A 13,637-nucleotide genomic window follows, 5' to 3' on the forward strand; every position below is an offset into this window, starting at 1 on the left:
ATTCAGTGCAAGTAGCTTTACTTGCAATTAATTTCACATTTCTAAGCGTGGCTAAGGCTACTCAGCCTGGTTTTCAGCTACATGACTAATACCGCCTCTAAGTAGTGAAAGAGCTCCTCTGTAACTTAACGTATACTGCATGTAAATCAAGATGAAACCACCTCATTATGCTGTCACTTTTTCTTTTACTCTAGCGGGATCCCATAAGAGGCTCTAGTTTATGCATGAAATTAAAAGAACACGAGCATAAGACCGTTACTGAAAAGGTTTTGTGTTGCAAGTACTATTACACTAACTCAATCAAAGTCTGTTCAGGCCCTTCTCTATGAAATGCCATTTAAGAGGAAACATCCCGTAACCTCTCAAAGCCACGAGCCAAGGTCTCGTCTCCAACGAGGATGGTCTTCTTGGGACAGTTAAAAGTGGGGAACTAAATGAATTACCTGTCTGTGATGAGCGGTCCAGATGAACGAGCTCGGCCATCTGGAACCATCTCTTCCACAGTGCTGACTGAACATCTCATCTCTTCCTCTACTACTTGATGCTTAGGAAAGAATTCCGTGTGGTCGTGCATCCTGCCGTTGTGCATTTCTGAGGTTCGCTTTGGTGGTCTGGGAGGTGGTGGGGTATGCTCAGGTGGAGGGTCCAGGTCTTCATTGGAGAGCTCTTTCCACTGTTCCTTCAGGAAGGGAAAGCCCTGTTAAGCTTTTCTCTCTTTTTTTTTTTTAAATCTAAGCTGCTATAACTTTTAACTTTAACATGGCAGGGTCTTTATACTTCACATTTTCATTTATTCTTAGAATGGCTGTTCATTTGCATTAAAAAAGACACAAGAACTGGAAACCTAAGCTACATCCAGTACACAGAAGACACCCACTATAAATGCAGGAAATTTTAATCTACTTCTGGAAAATGTAAATAGCACAAATATGAATCTGTGTTGCTAGAGTTCTGCTTACCATAAAACAAACTTACAGGATTTAATTATAATACTTAAACTTCTGGCATATCAGAAAATTTTTATTACGCGAAATGAAAGACAAGGCGGATGCGGCCAGTCTACACCCCAATTACAGGGCTGAAAAATACACAAGGCCACCGGTTATACTGCAGGTGCTTTTTTGAAGGTCCTTATATACAACACTTTAGGTCACGACAGATCGTAAAGCACTGTATTTAAGAACCCCACAATACAAAAATTTATTGAAGCCGAAGCAAGCATGAAATTTAAAGTTTCTTTCTATTCTGTTCGTCCCCCATATTCGCTACAGTTAAGCAGAGCTGAGCTCACTGCACTGGGCAGCGCAGTCAATAGTACTCACTTGCACCGAGGCATCTCCCATGATGAATTTTGCCCCTTCAATAACAGCTAAGTAGGAGAAACGGAGCTGATCTGCCGTCTGTATAAGTCCCATTCTATACTTCCTCATTTCTAGGAGAACCTGTTTAACGTCCACAGAAGAAGGATCTTTCCGTTTGTCCATCTGAAGATAAAAATTTGAAACATGCTTTATGCTCTGATGAGATTCAATACAATGAGTCATTTCATAGTATGGCCTTCAGACTACCCTCCATATTACAGAATTAATAAACTAATAAAAAACTGCTATCAGCAGCAATTTCGTGGGTCTCTAAAGAGACAGAGACACCAGGCCTCCAGCGTGTTGTACATTTTTTCCCTTTTTTGGTTTGAAAATATAATTAGGAAAGAAAAAAAAAAAAGGACATGTTAACCTAGGCCTGACTTCTGTGTATTAGTTGCTCTCGCACAGTGACAGAATAAAGCCAAGGGATCTCCAGTTTTATCTTAACGTCAGGACAATTTCCCCCTGCCTACAGGCAAAGTTGACTCTGGAAAAGGAAACACGTTAGATTTATTTTGCGTTGTTTCAGGACAGTTCACACTATTACTTAGCAGACATCTAGTGGGTTTTTTCTTAACCACGAGGTAAAGCCTATCTTTGCAAATCACTCTAAAACCTACAGACTTTTCTTCCCCAAACTCAAAATGGCCAGTTAAGAACGAGGTCTGCCTTGGAATACACTCCCAAACTAGAATATGAGTAAGATAATGGGAAATAGCATGCAACAATACTTCACAGAACATACCACAGCTCTTTGTAAGCCTACAACAAACCATTCCTCAAAAAGACTCTACAAAAATAGCGTATCATCTGGAAAAAGTAGTTCTTACCAGTAGAAGACACGTATCAACCAAACAAAATGTTCCCGATCTCCCGATGCCCGCGCTGCAGTGCACCACCACGGGGCCGTGCTCAGGGTTGAGCGAGCCGGATTCTCTCACTTTGAACAGGAAATTGAGGAATGAAGCGGGTGACTCTGGGACGCCGAAGTCAGGCCACGTAGTATAATGAAAGTGCAGAATCTCTCTCGTTTCCTCTGTCTGTAAAAACAGTATTTAGGAAGCCTTTTAGCTGGGATACACGAGTCAGAAGTATTCAAAGCACAGTGGCCTACAACAATGTTCTAATCGGCAAATATAATTCCTTGTTCATTTTCCTGGCAAATAGTCACTGATATATTTAGACATACAGCATTAGACGTTTTTACCTTTAGGTCAATTTCAAACTTGTGCCTTTGGAAACGCGTTAGCTACTTCCCGTGAAAATAACCCTGACTTACACGGAATGGAGGCACATGCCTGCTCAGCTTTGTGAGCTACTCGGGCTACGCTGCTTCCACGGTATCTTTCAAACAGCTGACAAATTCAAATGACAAAGTTCCACCAGTCTGAGGGAGCTTTTATAGCTGCATAGCTAAGAAACTAATTACAAATAATTATCTCTTGTTGTGAAGGTCTCCATTTTGAGCAAAGGCAATTGGATAAGTAAGTGTACTTACTCATAACGTGGTTTAGTTTTTTCAGTACAGTTCAAATGCTTGTATCGCCACAAGACAGCTGGCTCTGCTGCCTTCCAATTTCTAATGGCAGAATATCATTTGAAGATTTCTCAAAATAAAACACCTCAAGTTATAGAAGCCTTCACAGTTTCTGCAGACAAAGCCCTTACACTACCACAGCTGTTCCTTCACAGGTTTGCGCCCAGCCTGAAAACTTTCTTCCAAGACTCCTAAAAGCACTGCTGCTCACATCCTCCAAGAATACTGGAGCTACAACCATCAAACACGTCTATGGCAGACGCCACAGTTCATACACACCACAAACTACATCAACTAAATTCTTACACAGGCATAATTTAGTGAAATTCCTATCTGCTGTCTCACGTTTTCTGGCAGCACGAAGCATGCAAGATGCTAACAGCAAGCAAAGGAATAACTGTGTCTTCCAGCAGTGAGCAGCACAGGACAGAAGAGAACCCAGGCTCGCACATCACAACGTTCACCCCTGGCTCAGCACCATCGAGGACCTCAGACATTATCGTCCGTGACCTGCATTCAGTGCAACTCAATGGTCTTCCTCAGCCAGTCTCCCCAAGGAGCTTTAGATTAGCTCTCACTGCTCTAATACAGGGTAGTGTTGCAGAGGAGAGGAAGGGTGGGAAACGGCACATATACTTTTATTTTGGTATTAAGCAAAAAGAGGGGAGGGCAGGGGGGAAGAGTTATTTGTCTTAAAGCTAGTGGCCTGATCCTTGTAGTGAGCTCCATACAGGTCATTGCCAGACCAGGGCTAAACCAGTTCCTGCTTTCTGATGAAAGCCATCAATGCAAAACCTGAAGATTTAAGCCAAAACCTAAAAATAAACCTTAGAACAAGACACAGGCAAACAGGTAGCTTAAGTAACAGGAAGAGCAATTATTTCAGCTATAACCCAAAAGCACTAGAACATCTGCTGAGTGTTTTTATAAAGGGTTCTCTGAAAGGTAGTGACAAACTAACCTTCTCACTGAGTGCGCAGCCGAGACATGAAAATCCCTGTAGTTTCCCCAGATACGTTTCATAAATATTAAAGAGTTTAATTTCCACAACACAGAAACTAGAGGCTGAAGAACAATCTCATGCAGAATCCCCAATTCCAGAAGAAAATCTGCTATAATTCATTATAAACTTTTTCAAGACCTTGAGGCGAACCTCACCTCAGAGAGACTGAGGGATCTGATAGGTACTAGTTTCTGTACTTACTGTAAGGTTTTCCAATTCTAGCTGTCGTACTGTGTAATATGACTTTATATCTTCAGATATCAATGTTAGTTTCAAGTTTGTATCTTCAAAAAACATTTCCTTCTCCTCCTTCCGTGGCCAGTACTGTGCACACTTTATCTAAAAACAATCAGGAGACATTTATATATCATTTATTTTTGTGTAAAAGGCAAGGAAAAAACATCCTTAAAACCAACATTTTCTTATGAGACAATTTCTTCATCTGCTTTTATTATAAGGAGGACAAATTCTAGTGTGAAGAATACCAGTTTTCCTTTATGTTGCAGAACCACATCCTCACTGAATCTTTTGTATGAGTCAAACCTTTTTGACCCTGACTGAACCCATGACAATACCTAAGGTTTGTTTAGGTAGAGCTCTCTTTCTTCTACCTGTAAGCTGAAAGAGAACGAAGCAATGGAAGCTAATCAAAATCACCAAAGCCATTATTTATTTTAGCTAATGTCAGAACAAGGAGCAAAAATCGAATAACTGTCTAATTATAAAAGCTGCCACAACACTCTGCCAAAATCTGAATTTTAGTCTACTCTGCATTTTATTATCCTCATGTCAAATATTTAAATTTCAAAAGAAGAAATAGATGTTAACAAGAGCAGAACATACTGTGAAGAAGTATTATGAATTCCACGAATAAGCTACATATAGAGAATTACAACATTGCTAATTTCCAAGTGTAACATCAGATGAGATTTTGGGTTACTCCATTCACTCACCACAAAAATAAAAATAGCAGTGAGATCATTTTGATTTTACACGGCACAGTTTATAACTAAAGTGCCAAACAAAAAAAACCAACCCCGCATTCAGCAAACATTCCCATTACCTACTTCTGACTGAATTTCTATTTTCTCAGTGAGGTTTCCCAGAGAGCTTAGTTTTGCAAAGCCTGCTGCATGCTAGGACCTTAAATGAGTCAACCAAATAGAAAAGCATCACATTTTGCAGTGTGCAGGGTAAAACTGAAACTAAAGAAACTCAGCAGCACCACGAACAGGGAAGCATGCAACCACGTTCCTGACAGTTAAGTCGAAGGATATTGTGACTGGGAGAACCGGCTGCTACTTCTGCCACCAAGCACTGCTCTGCTGAAACGGGATTATGACCACCATTTGCCCACACCTAAACATGCAATAAGAATGGATGGTTGGACATGGCTAATGTCTCTTTTATTAAACAATACGGCAAATAATATGGCTTTAAAGTTAAAGAACAATGAAAAAAGAACAGCATTCTCAAGACTAAAATGATTTCTGACAGCATTTTAATAAATAAGAAAACCCTTCAGTATTTTATTCATAGGTAGACTAACACTGGTTTTGCTCAGACTAATTCTAGTTTTTATTCAAAATACGTCCTCTAGTTTATCTGGGTGTAGAATGCAGTTACAAGTCTCTGCACTTTTTTTTTTTTTAATTAATTTTTAAGAAACAGCAACTGGCTTTGTGTCTAATTTCTCCACTAAATGTGTCTGCAAACACTTATTTTGTTGTGCTGCACTGTAGGTTTGCCGAGAAGTGTACGCAGCCTGCCCTAAGGGATCACAATAATTCTTTTTGTTCAAAACTATTGGCACTGCAGAGAATGAGCAGGAATGGCTGGAAAGGAAGAAACTGTTGAAAAATATGGTTACTGCATCTCTTCTGAAGATTAAATTTCACTTGCACTATGAAAAAAGCAAAACACTCAAAAATCAAGACTGCAGTTTATTAAAACACAACTCATTTCACAAGAATCTTCCTGATTATTGGGAATTCTGTCCTGATTATGCAAAAGCATGTACCACCCATGTATCACTGGTGGATACCCAACATACCCGCTATCCCTCCTCCAAAGTGTCTTTATACTGACTACACTGTATCATTCAACTTTAAATTGTGCATTTCTATGAGTGTTTAAAATTGCTTTTGTCTCAAATTTGCACAGCTGCCAAGTCCACTTTAAGGACGGTAGCTGTGGAATTAGCACAGAGGCAGAACTCTGACCCACGGATGAAACCCATGCCTGACTGTTCCGTCTTCTCCACCATCGGAAAGGCTGAGGCATTTCCTTCTCAAGACAGCAGCTACTCCACGTGCCCAAGGAACCATAACTTTTTATCTGTCTGAAGGTAAATTACTTAAAATAACACCAATTGTTTGTTCAACTATTGTTTCCCTTCATCTTCTGCCTGTATTGTCTAATGTAAACTTCCAAAAAGGCCTGGACAGACCTCAGCCCACTGCACTTGTCCCAGCAAGTAAAGCACCGGCTCAACCGCTGGTTCCACAGCGCCCAGAAGATTATCCCTTAAGACAGACACAAGGAGAAGTACTTTCAGTTGTGCCCCTGTTCTCTTCATACCTTTAATGTATTTTGTAAAACAACGACACAACATGCCTAGATGATACATTTAATAATCAGAGCTCTTACTGCACGAAAGAAACTTGGAGTCAAAGTGCCTCCGTAACCACTTCAAAACCATTTCATAATGCTTGTGAATGAACACTTGGTGTAAATAATCTTTGAGAGGTGCAATCTGTATACACTGAAAAGAACCACATTCAGATAGCTAGGTTAGCAGTAGAGACCAAATATTCATGTGTGTGAAGAGTCACATTGTGTTCATGCCTTATTTCAGCACATTCAGAAGAAATCAAAACCTGCAATTACAAACTGAGTAATTTTCTGACTGCACTAAGATTGGTTCACCGGGTATTCAATTCTAGGTATAATTTCTTAGATAAAATTACTGATGGCTGTCATTCCTCCGCTCCCTCCCCATTCTTTGGGTTTGTTTGTTTGTTTTCTGTTCGTTTGGGTTTTTTTGTGTGTGTTTTTTTTCTTTTTAAAGAAAAACCATAAACACGCAATAAACACATAGCTAGAACTGGGTAAGTACTTACGGATCCCTTTTCCATCACTCTGTTCAACATGACAACACCACGGCTTTTCTGTTCCCAAACCATCTCCCAAAAGTGACCACAAGTATTTGGCAAAGGTCCCTGCAGAGACAGAATCCCCAGAAATAAGCATTATTTTCTGTAATGTCAGTTCAATGTCCCCCAACAAAAATTACTTCACTAGGCAATAAATTTAGACAAGTAACAAGCGACTTCTCATTTCAAACTGTAAAAAAACCCGCTGTGATACAGCTTTAAGTTCCATTTTAACACTATGAATTTACCCATGAAAGCATGGTTAATCTTTCCCCCCATACATAACAGGAAGATAGAACCAGTCTCATTTGCAAGAAGAGAACTGGGAGTGAAAAATGCTGAGAGAACTTTCTTAGGAAAGGTATACATATGGGGAAATAAAACCTCACTGACTAAGAACAGAATTAACATTTATGCTGAACTATTCTGTAATACGTCATTGTTATTCATAATACTTGAAAGTCACTAGACTGAATGGACAAACATTCAACAGACTGAAAAAATGCCAGATCAGTAGTAAGTTATATGGTTTTCCAGAATCTTCATGGATCTGCTTTGTGACTGAACAAAATGATAACTCCTTTTAAAGACTACTATCTACTCACAAAATAGATTTCCTTATAACTTGTCTGTGCTATGTTTCTTTGCTCTTCTCTACTCCAAAACCACTGCTCTGAATTTTGGGCAACACAAACCAGGATCATTGTGCCTCTCCTATTTGCTGTCCATCAGTTTGCTCAGACAAAACAGCAGGCCGGGGTCCTCAGAAAGAATGACTGGATTTAAATAAAGCCATGTGAATCTACTAAATTCTGGATCAGAGTAGATAACTAGTACCTGTTAGCTGCACATTTGACCATTCCACATACAGGTCTATCAGTTCAACCCTATGATCAACCTCCCCTGTCGTGAATAACTGGAGTAAGAGCTGTGTGCACAGAATAATTTTCATATTGAACACTGTACTGTCCACTTCTTCCTTAGATTTATCTTTATTCTCTAGAAAGAGGAAGGAAGAGCTGCCGCTTGAAAATATTAATCCCAGTCTACCTTTATCTGAAGTGTGGGAGGAAGGGGTAAAAAAAAAAAAAAGGTCAAGATTAGCGACCAGGACAGTCTCCAGGGAACCAAACATTTAAGACAAACAAGAATTCTGGCACAGTTGCTAGCTCTCAGAACAGGACAACAGAGTATCCGGGTATTTTTAAATTTGTTATATAGATAGGTGCGGAATTCACAGATTCGGTGAAAAAAAGCCACTTCCCTCATGACCCCCATATTCCCATCACTAAAGTCTGTATTTATAGCTTTCCTCTCACATCAAAGGTGGGAACATCAGCATTGCCCAACTTGGACCTTTTACAAGCCATGTTATTAGGAGCTACATTATTTATAAATACTACAATGACATCAGTTTCAGAAGGATGTTTGACAAAAAATCCACGGTGGAGTGTACTACTTATTTGAAACAGAAGGTCAGGTGTAAGAAATTCCTGAATACATTACAGTAAATGTCTGCTCCTCTCAACATAAGTATCTGTTATGTTTGAAGTATGTAATTTCAAATAGGTTTTGAACATCTTGAAGTTCACACATGTAGTTCTGCAAACGTGAAGCACTCCCATTAAGCGAGGTTCACCTCTGTTCAGAGAATTTATCAGGCAACCTAAGACTGTAGCGGCCTCAAGCCATTGTGCTGACCTTCCAACTAGGAGAAGTGTGATTCATTTCAACCACAACTAAATGTTGCTTGTCATAAGCCACCAGGCAGATTTCTAGATATACGTTAGCTTCTAACCTAGATGGGTCTAAAGTCAGATATACAAAGTCAGCAAAATAATCTACAAAAAGTCAGTCTGTGCTGAAGGAAGCAGAAAGAAATATATAGCATTTCTGTAAAATTGTTCTATGTATATGTTCATATAAACACAGAGATGTTTATACACACTTAACTAGCTTTACAATAAAGAAAACTAACATAATAGGCTAAAGAAAACCTATGAAAAACAACTCCAGTCACCATATGGTTTTTATTATCCACTGCCAGCAGTTACCTGGGTAAGGATGTAGCTCCTTTGGGCCTCTTCCATTTTTATCAAACTAGCATTGATATAGTCATTGTCACCTTGGTTTAGCTTAATTCGACTGTGATCAACTGCAGCATAATTAGAAAACACTGGTTAATGTATATGCAACACAGCACAATCCATGCACAACCTCATCACGTGTTAGGATCAAAGAAGCTGAGTCGTCCTGAAGAATGAAAAGAGCTTAATCACAGGTAGCACAGAAGTGTTCACTGGTGCTTGTAACTCTGGAAATACAACACAGGTACTACGAGAACAGCACTCCAGCAGAGCCGTGAACAGAAGTTGCACTGCCTCTTCCAAGAATACATTGCAAGAATGGAAATATTTGTATCTGAAGTAATCACAACACTAATTTACCAACCAGATCACACTGACCTATTTGTACAGTTGTCGAGTTACTGTTTTTAAATAAATCTAATTACACAATTGTTTATCTTTTGCAGCTTAAACATTCAAACTCAGTTTGTTCAAGGTTCTTAAAGGTTTGCTTGAACATATATTGGACAAACAGAACAGAGACTTCTTATTCTTCTGGTAGACATTTAGCTACTGTCCCCAACCCAACCACACCTTAATGTACAGAAAAAATGATCAAAATTCAAGAATTACAGCAAAGGTAATTTCATTGCTCTTTTGTTAGTCTCAGCTTGCTCCATTTAGGATTAGAAAAAAAACACCAACAAAAGAACACATTTTGCAAAAAAGTGAAATAGAGTGGAAGCAGTATTATCTAAAGGCAAAAAGGAATCATTTGTTGCTCACAACCCCAAATATTGGAACTACTCAGTAAAGCAAAACCATGCGCAACATTATTGTTCCTAGTCACTTGCCCCAAAGGCTTCAGTAACTTTTAACCAGTAAGTATAAAAGTTTTCCGATAGACAATAAAATTGTTGTCTTTGAACAGAAGATAAGACTTTTCCCAGTGACCTATAGAAACTCTGCATTTAAGACAGGCGGCAGCACTGCACACGTCAAGAGGGAAAGAAGTCCCAGAACAGGCATTGTCATTTAGTGCAGTTTAGTGAACCAGCTGTGGACTTTCTTTAGTGTCTGATACATCAGGTATTATCTGCCAGCCATTTGACTAGTTCTGTACTTCTGTGCACACCCAGAAGCACAGCGTGCCGGGCACAGGAGAGTCTGAATGTCACTGTCTTTGTTCATGGGATCGTGGAAGGAAAGACAGGCTGCAGCACCAAACTGAGCTGTGCCTTGTACAGAGGACACAGGCTCAAAGATGCGCTTCCCACCAGAATATGTAATGATAATCATTTCAGAAACACAGGTCTCACACTAGTATTACCACCTTTGCAAACGTCCCCTTTTCTCTGTTCTAATTATCTTAGATTTACTTTTAGTAGTCGTATATTTTCTGCAAGACTTCCCCGTCTCCCAATGGGGGCAGTTATGCTATACTGAGTAGAAGGATGCTCTAGTAAGTACACTGCAACAGAAAGGATACTTGCAATTTTATTAATGCTACTTCAGCCACCATTCTTCTCTAGCAAAAGAATTCAAAGGAAAAGCAAGTTCCTTTCTTCAGATTTCTGCCAACAAATACAGAGTATATAGTATGCTGCTCTAGTATAATCCAATGGATATAATGGCATCCTGTGACATCTATCTCATAAATAAATTTACTAACAAAAAGAATTGTCTTGGTTGCATATCCATCAAACAGAAATCTTGTTCTTACAAAGAACATTTAGCTGCGAGAAGAAGTCATTAGAGGTCAACAGTTTTATTACAAACAATGGAAAAGAAAGTGTACTTACAGGGGCTGACATCTCTGTACCTATTTCTATTTTTGTTTCTGGGATGTTTGGCCACTTTACATGGAAAATCACTGGCTTCATGCCTGATGTCCTGAAACAAAAAAAAAAAAAAAATAAAGTCTTAGATACAAATCCATCTAATATCATCATACCATTGCTATTTTAAGACAAACACCCATTTGACTTCACATCTTCACGTGTGGGAGTTCTGGAGAGAAAGCACTTTGGCCTCCAACTTAGGAATTAAGTTTAAATTTATCAGAATTCAACACTAATGTTACTTGTGTGTTAAAATATTATCAGCTTGCATAATAAAGTAGCAGAACATTTACCAGACCTTATGCCTTGACACTCCTGATGGAGCAGGGTCTCTGCCCCAAAGCACTTTCATATAAACTGCTTTAAGCAATTGATTCCACTATCAATGAAACTATTAATTGTACTTCTAACTAAGCAGCAATTAGAAAACCTTAATTGTGAGAGAAAAAACTTGTCTACCCTCCTTGGCACCAAACACACACACGGAGCAGTGACTTGTCTAAGATCACATCAGCAAGACGTCACAAAACTGCAAATGGCAAAAGTTATTTTTATTCAATTCACATGCTCAAATAAAAAAATATATATCATCTCAAGCATATAATTAAGGTTTCTTTCATGTTTTTTCAGATGCATATCTGAGAAAATTTCAAAAGTTATAATAAAAAGAATTCTGCTGTCCTTGGACATTAGTCCCAATTTCTAGAAACAGAACTTCACATTGTAAATAAATCTGACACAAATATGCAATTGCTAAAAAAATATAGTACTAGGAACTTCAGGGGGAAGCTGTTAGATTTAACTGAAATTAATGAAAACTGAAGGAATGGATTTACTGTAGAGCTGCTATTCCAATAGCATAATTAAGTTTAAGAAATCCTAAGACAGGCATTGAGCACATACACGAAATGTGTCCCAGAGATCACTAAAAAAAAAATCATCATTAAAAACAAATTATTGAGCTAAATTCATCCTCTTTCATTGGATGAAATTATTTCTGTAAACATGGCCAACCAAATGAAGCAGAGTTTAATATTAATTATCTGTCCAGGTACAGACATATTTGAGCATGGTGTTGATCCACAGCCAGTGTGACCAGAGGAGAGGTTTCTGTGCATTTGGAGGGCTGCTTGTGATCTATAGATCACTGGCACTCCTCTATTAATAGTTTCAAACTAGCTCAAGCTCTGGTTCAAACTGTGGTAGTTTTGCAACATCAGAGCAGGAGGATTTTATACCAGCTCGAAAATGTAATCCCTAAAATGCAGGCCAAACTGAACAGTTTTTCTGTTCCTCTCAGTTTTGCATAAAGAATCATGTACAATGCTGAAGATTTTTTTTTTTAAGTGGGCTATCTACTGCAGCTTATTACTTACTCATCTTTTTCTACCCCCGTTATTCAGATATGTATCAATTTACACCGACTGCTACATGTCAAGGGAAGAGTTCTATTTTACATATACCTGCTCAAAATTAGTACAGTATTCTGAAATGGCTGCTCACTGAAATAAGCCCTGACATCAGCTGCTATCTTTTTATAACTTAACACATGGCTGCCAGTATTTCTGCTTATGAAGAATGCAGTCTGGAGAATACGATCTTGACTGCCACAGTCTAATATCTCAAACACGAGGCAGCTAAAATGGAAGTTTTCAGAAATTCGTCTCTGACACTACGTTGGTGACTTTGTATTTTGCAGGGGTTTATTCTTCTTCTGTACTGACTGTACAGGATTAACAAGAGACAAAAACAGGGAACTAGGAAAAAGGGTTTTCTAGATCTCTAACCACATTTCCCACAGAGCCTGCATATGTTATTTTTTTTTAAGTGTTTAAAAAAAAAACAACCAACGAAAACCAACACAACCAGCCCACCACTTAAGGTTCATATAAAAAAAACCCCAAACAACAAAAAAAAACCCAAACCCCAGCAAAATGCAAACTGAACCAAAAGACCCTTAGGCATTTTTGCTGGAAATATTGTGTTAAATTAGCAGCAGCACTAATCTACACTGTTTCCGTTCACAGCATTAGCAAGTTTGAAAAGAACTGTCCCCTCTTTTAAAAAAGGAAACGGATGAAATGCTTCATGACAGATATGGAATAATACAAAAGCATTCTAATATAAAAAGTTTATGTGCACATACAGACTACCCCTACGCCTTGGAGAGTTCCACAGATTCAAATACCAATATCACATATTTAAGGATCTGAAACTGGTAATTTCTTGTTCAGAGAATAGAGAGCTGGCTACTACCTTGCTACCAAATATTAGATCTTTTTAAAGATACTACAATACCTAAAGGTACTTAAAGAATAAGGGAGTTCTAGGAGATGCATAACTCCCATAGGCACAGAGAAAATGAAAAGAAAGAAGTTACCCATGTACCTTCCAGAAACACAGACAATTTAAAAAGTGTAATACATTTCTGAAGCACATTTCAACAGGAAAAAAAAATGGGGTGGGGTGCTAATAAAATAAGGGACCTAGATATGAGAACAGGCAAGCTGTTACCTTGCACGAAAATCCAACTAGCATGTAGCACTTCATTTCTGAAGGTAATGAACACCAATAAAATAGGAAATCCTGGACAGCATTCTGCCTGGACCTCAGCGGCCAAATCCATGCCTGAAAAGATGGGGCATACGCTTCTCAGCAATATGGAATAAAA

The 13,637-nt window shown here is 38.7% G+C and overlaps 1 protein-coding gene across 10 annotated transcripts in view; it reads right to left on the reverse strand.

Moving 5' to 3' along the window:
• PTPN1 (protein tyrosine phosphatase non-receptor type 1) overlaps positions 1-13,637 on the reverse strand; it is a 46,207-nt gene that overhangs the window by 5,867 nt on the left and 26,703 nt on the right. For 5 of the 10 annotated variants that reach the window (XM_074605744.1, XM_074605745.1, XM_074605746.1 and 2 more), the window contains 6 exons: positions 10,928-11,018; positions 7,027-7,125; positions 4,106-4,243; positions 2,195-2,404; positions 1,323-1,484; positions 444-679 (listed from right to left, as the gene is read on the reverse strand). In XM_074605744.1, coding sequence (XP_074461845.1) covers positions 444-679; positions 1,323-1,484; positions 2,195-2,404; positions 4,106-4,243; positions 7,027-7,125; positions 10,928-11,008 — 926 coding nt within the window. In that variant the 5' untranslated portion in view covers positions 11,009-11,018. Of the gene's footprint in view, positions 1-443; positions 680-1,322; positions 1,485-2,194; positions 2,405-4,105; positions 4,244-7,026; positions 7,126-9,113; positions 9,215-10,927; positions 11,019-13,480; positions 13,589-13,637 lie in introns of those variants that run through there. The other 5 variants (XM_074605749.1, XM_074605742.1, XM_074605750.1 and 2 more) reach the window with 2 other exon arrangements.

This window comes from Larus michahellis, chromosome 12 (assembly GCF_964199755.1).
Source record: "Larus michahellis chromosome 12, bLarMic1.1, whole genome shotgun sequence".
Classification (NCBI taxonomy): domain Eukaryota; kingdom Metazoa; phylum Chordata; class Aves; order Charadriiformes; family Laridae; genus Larus; species Larus michahellis.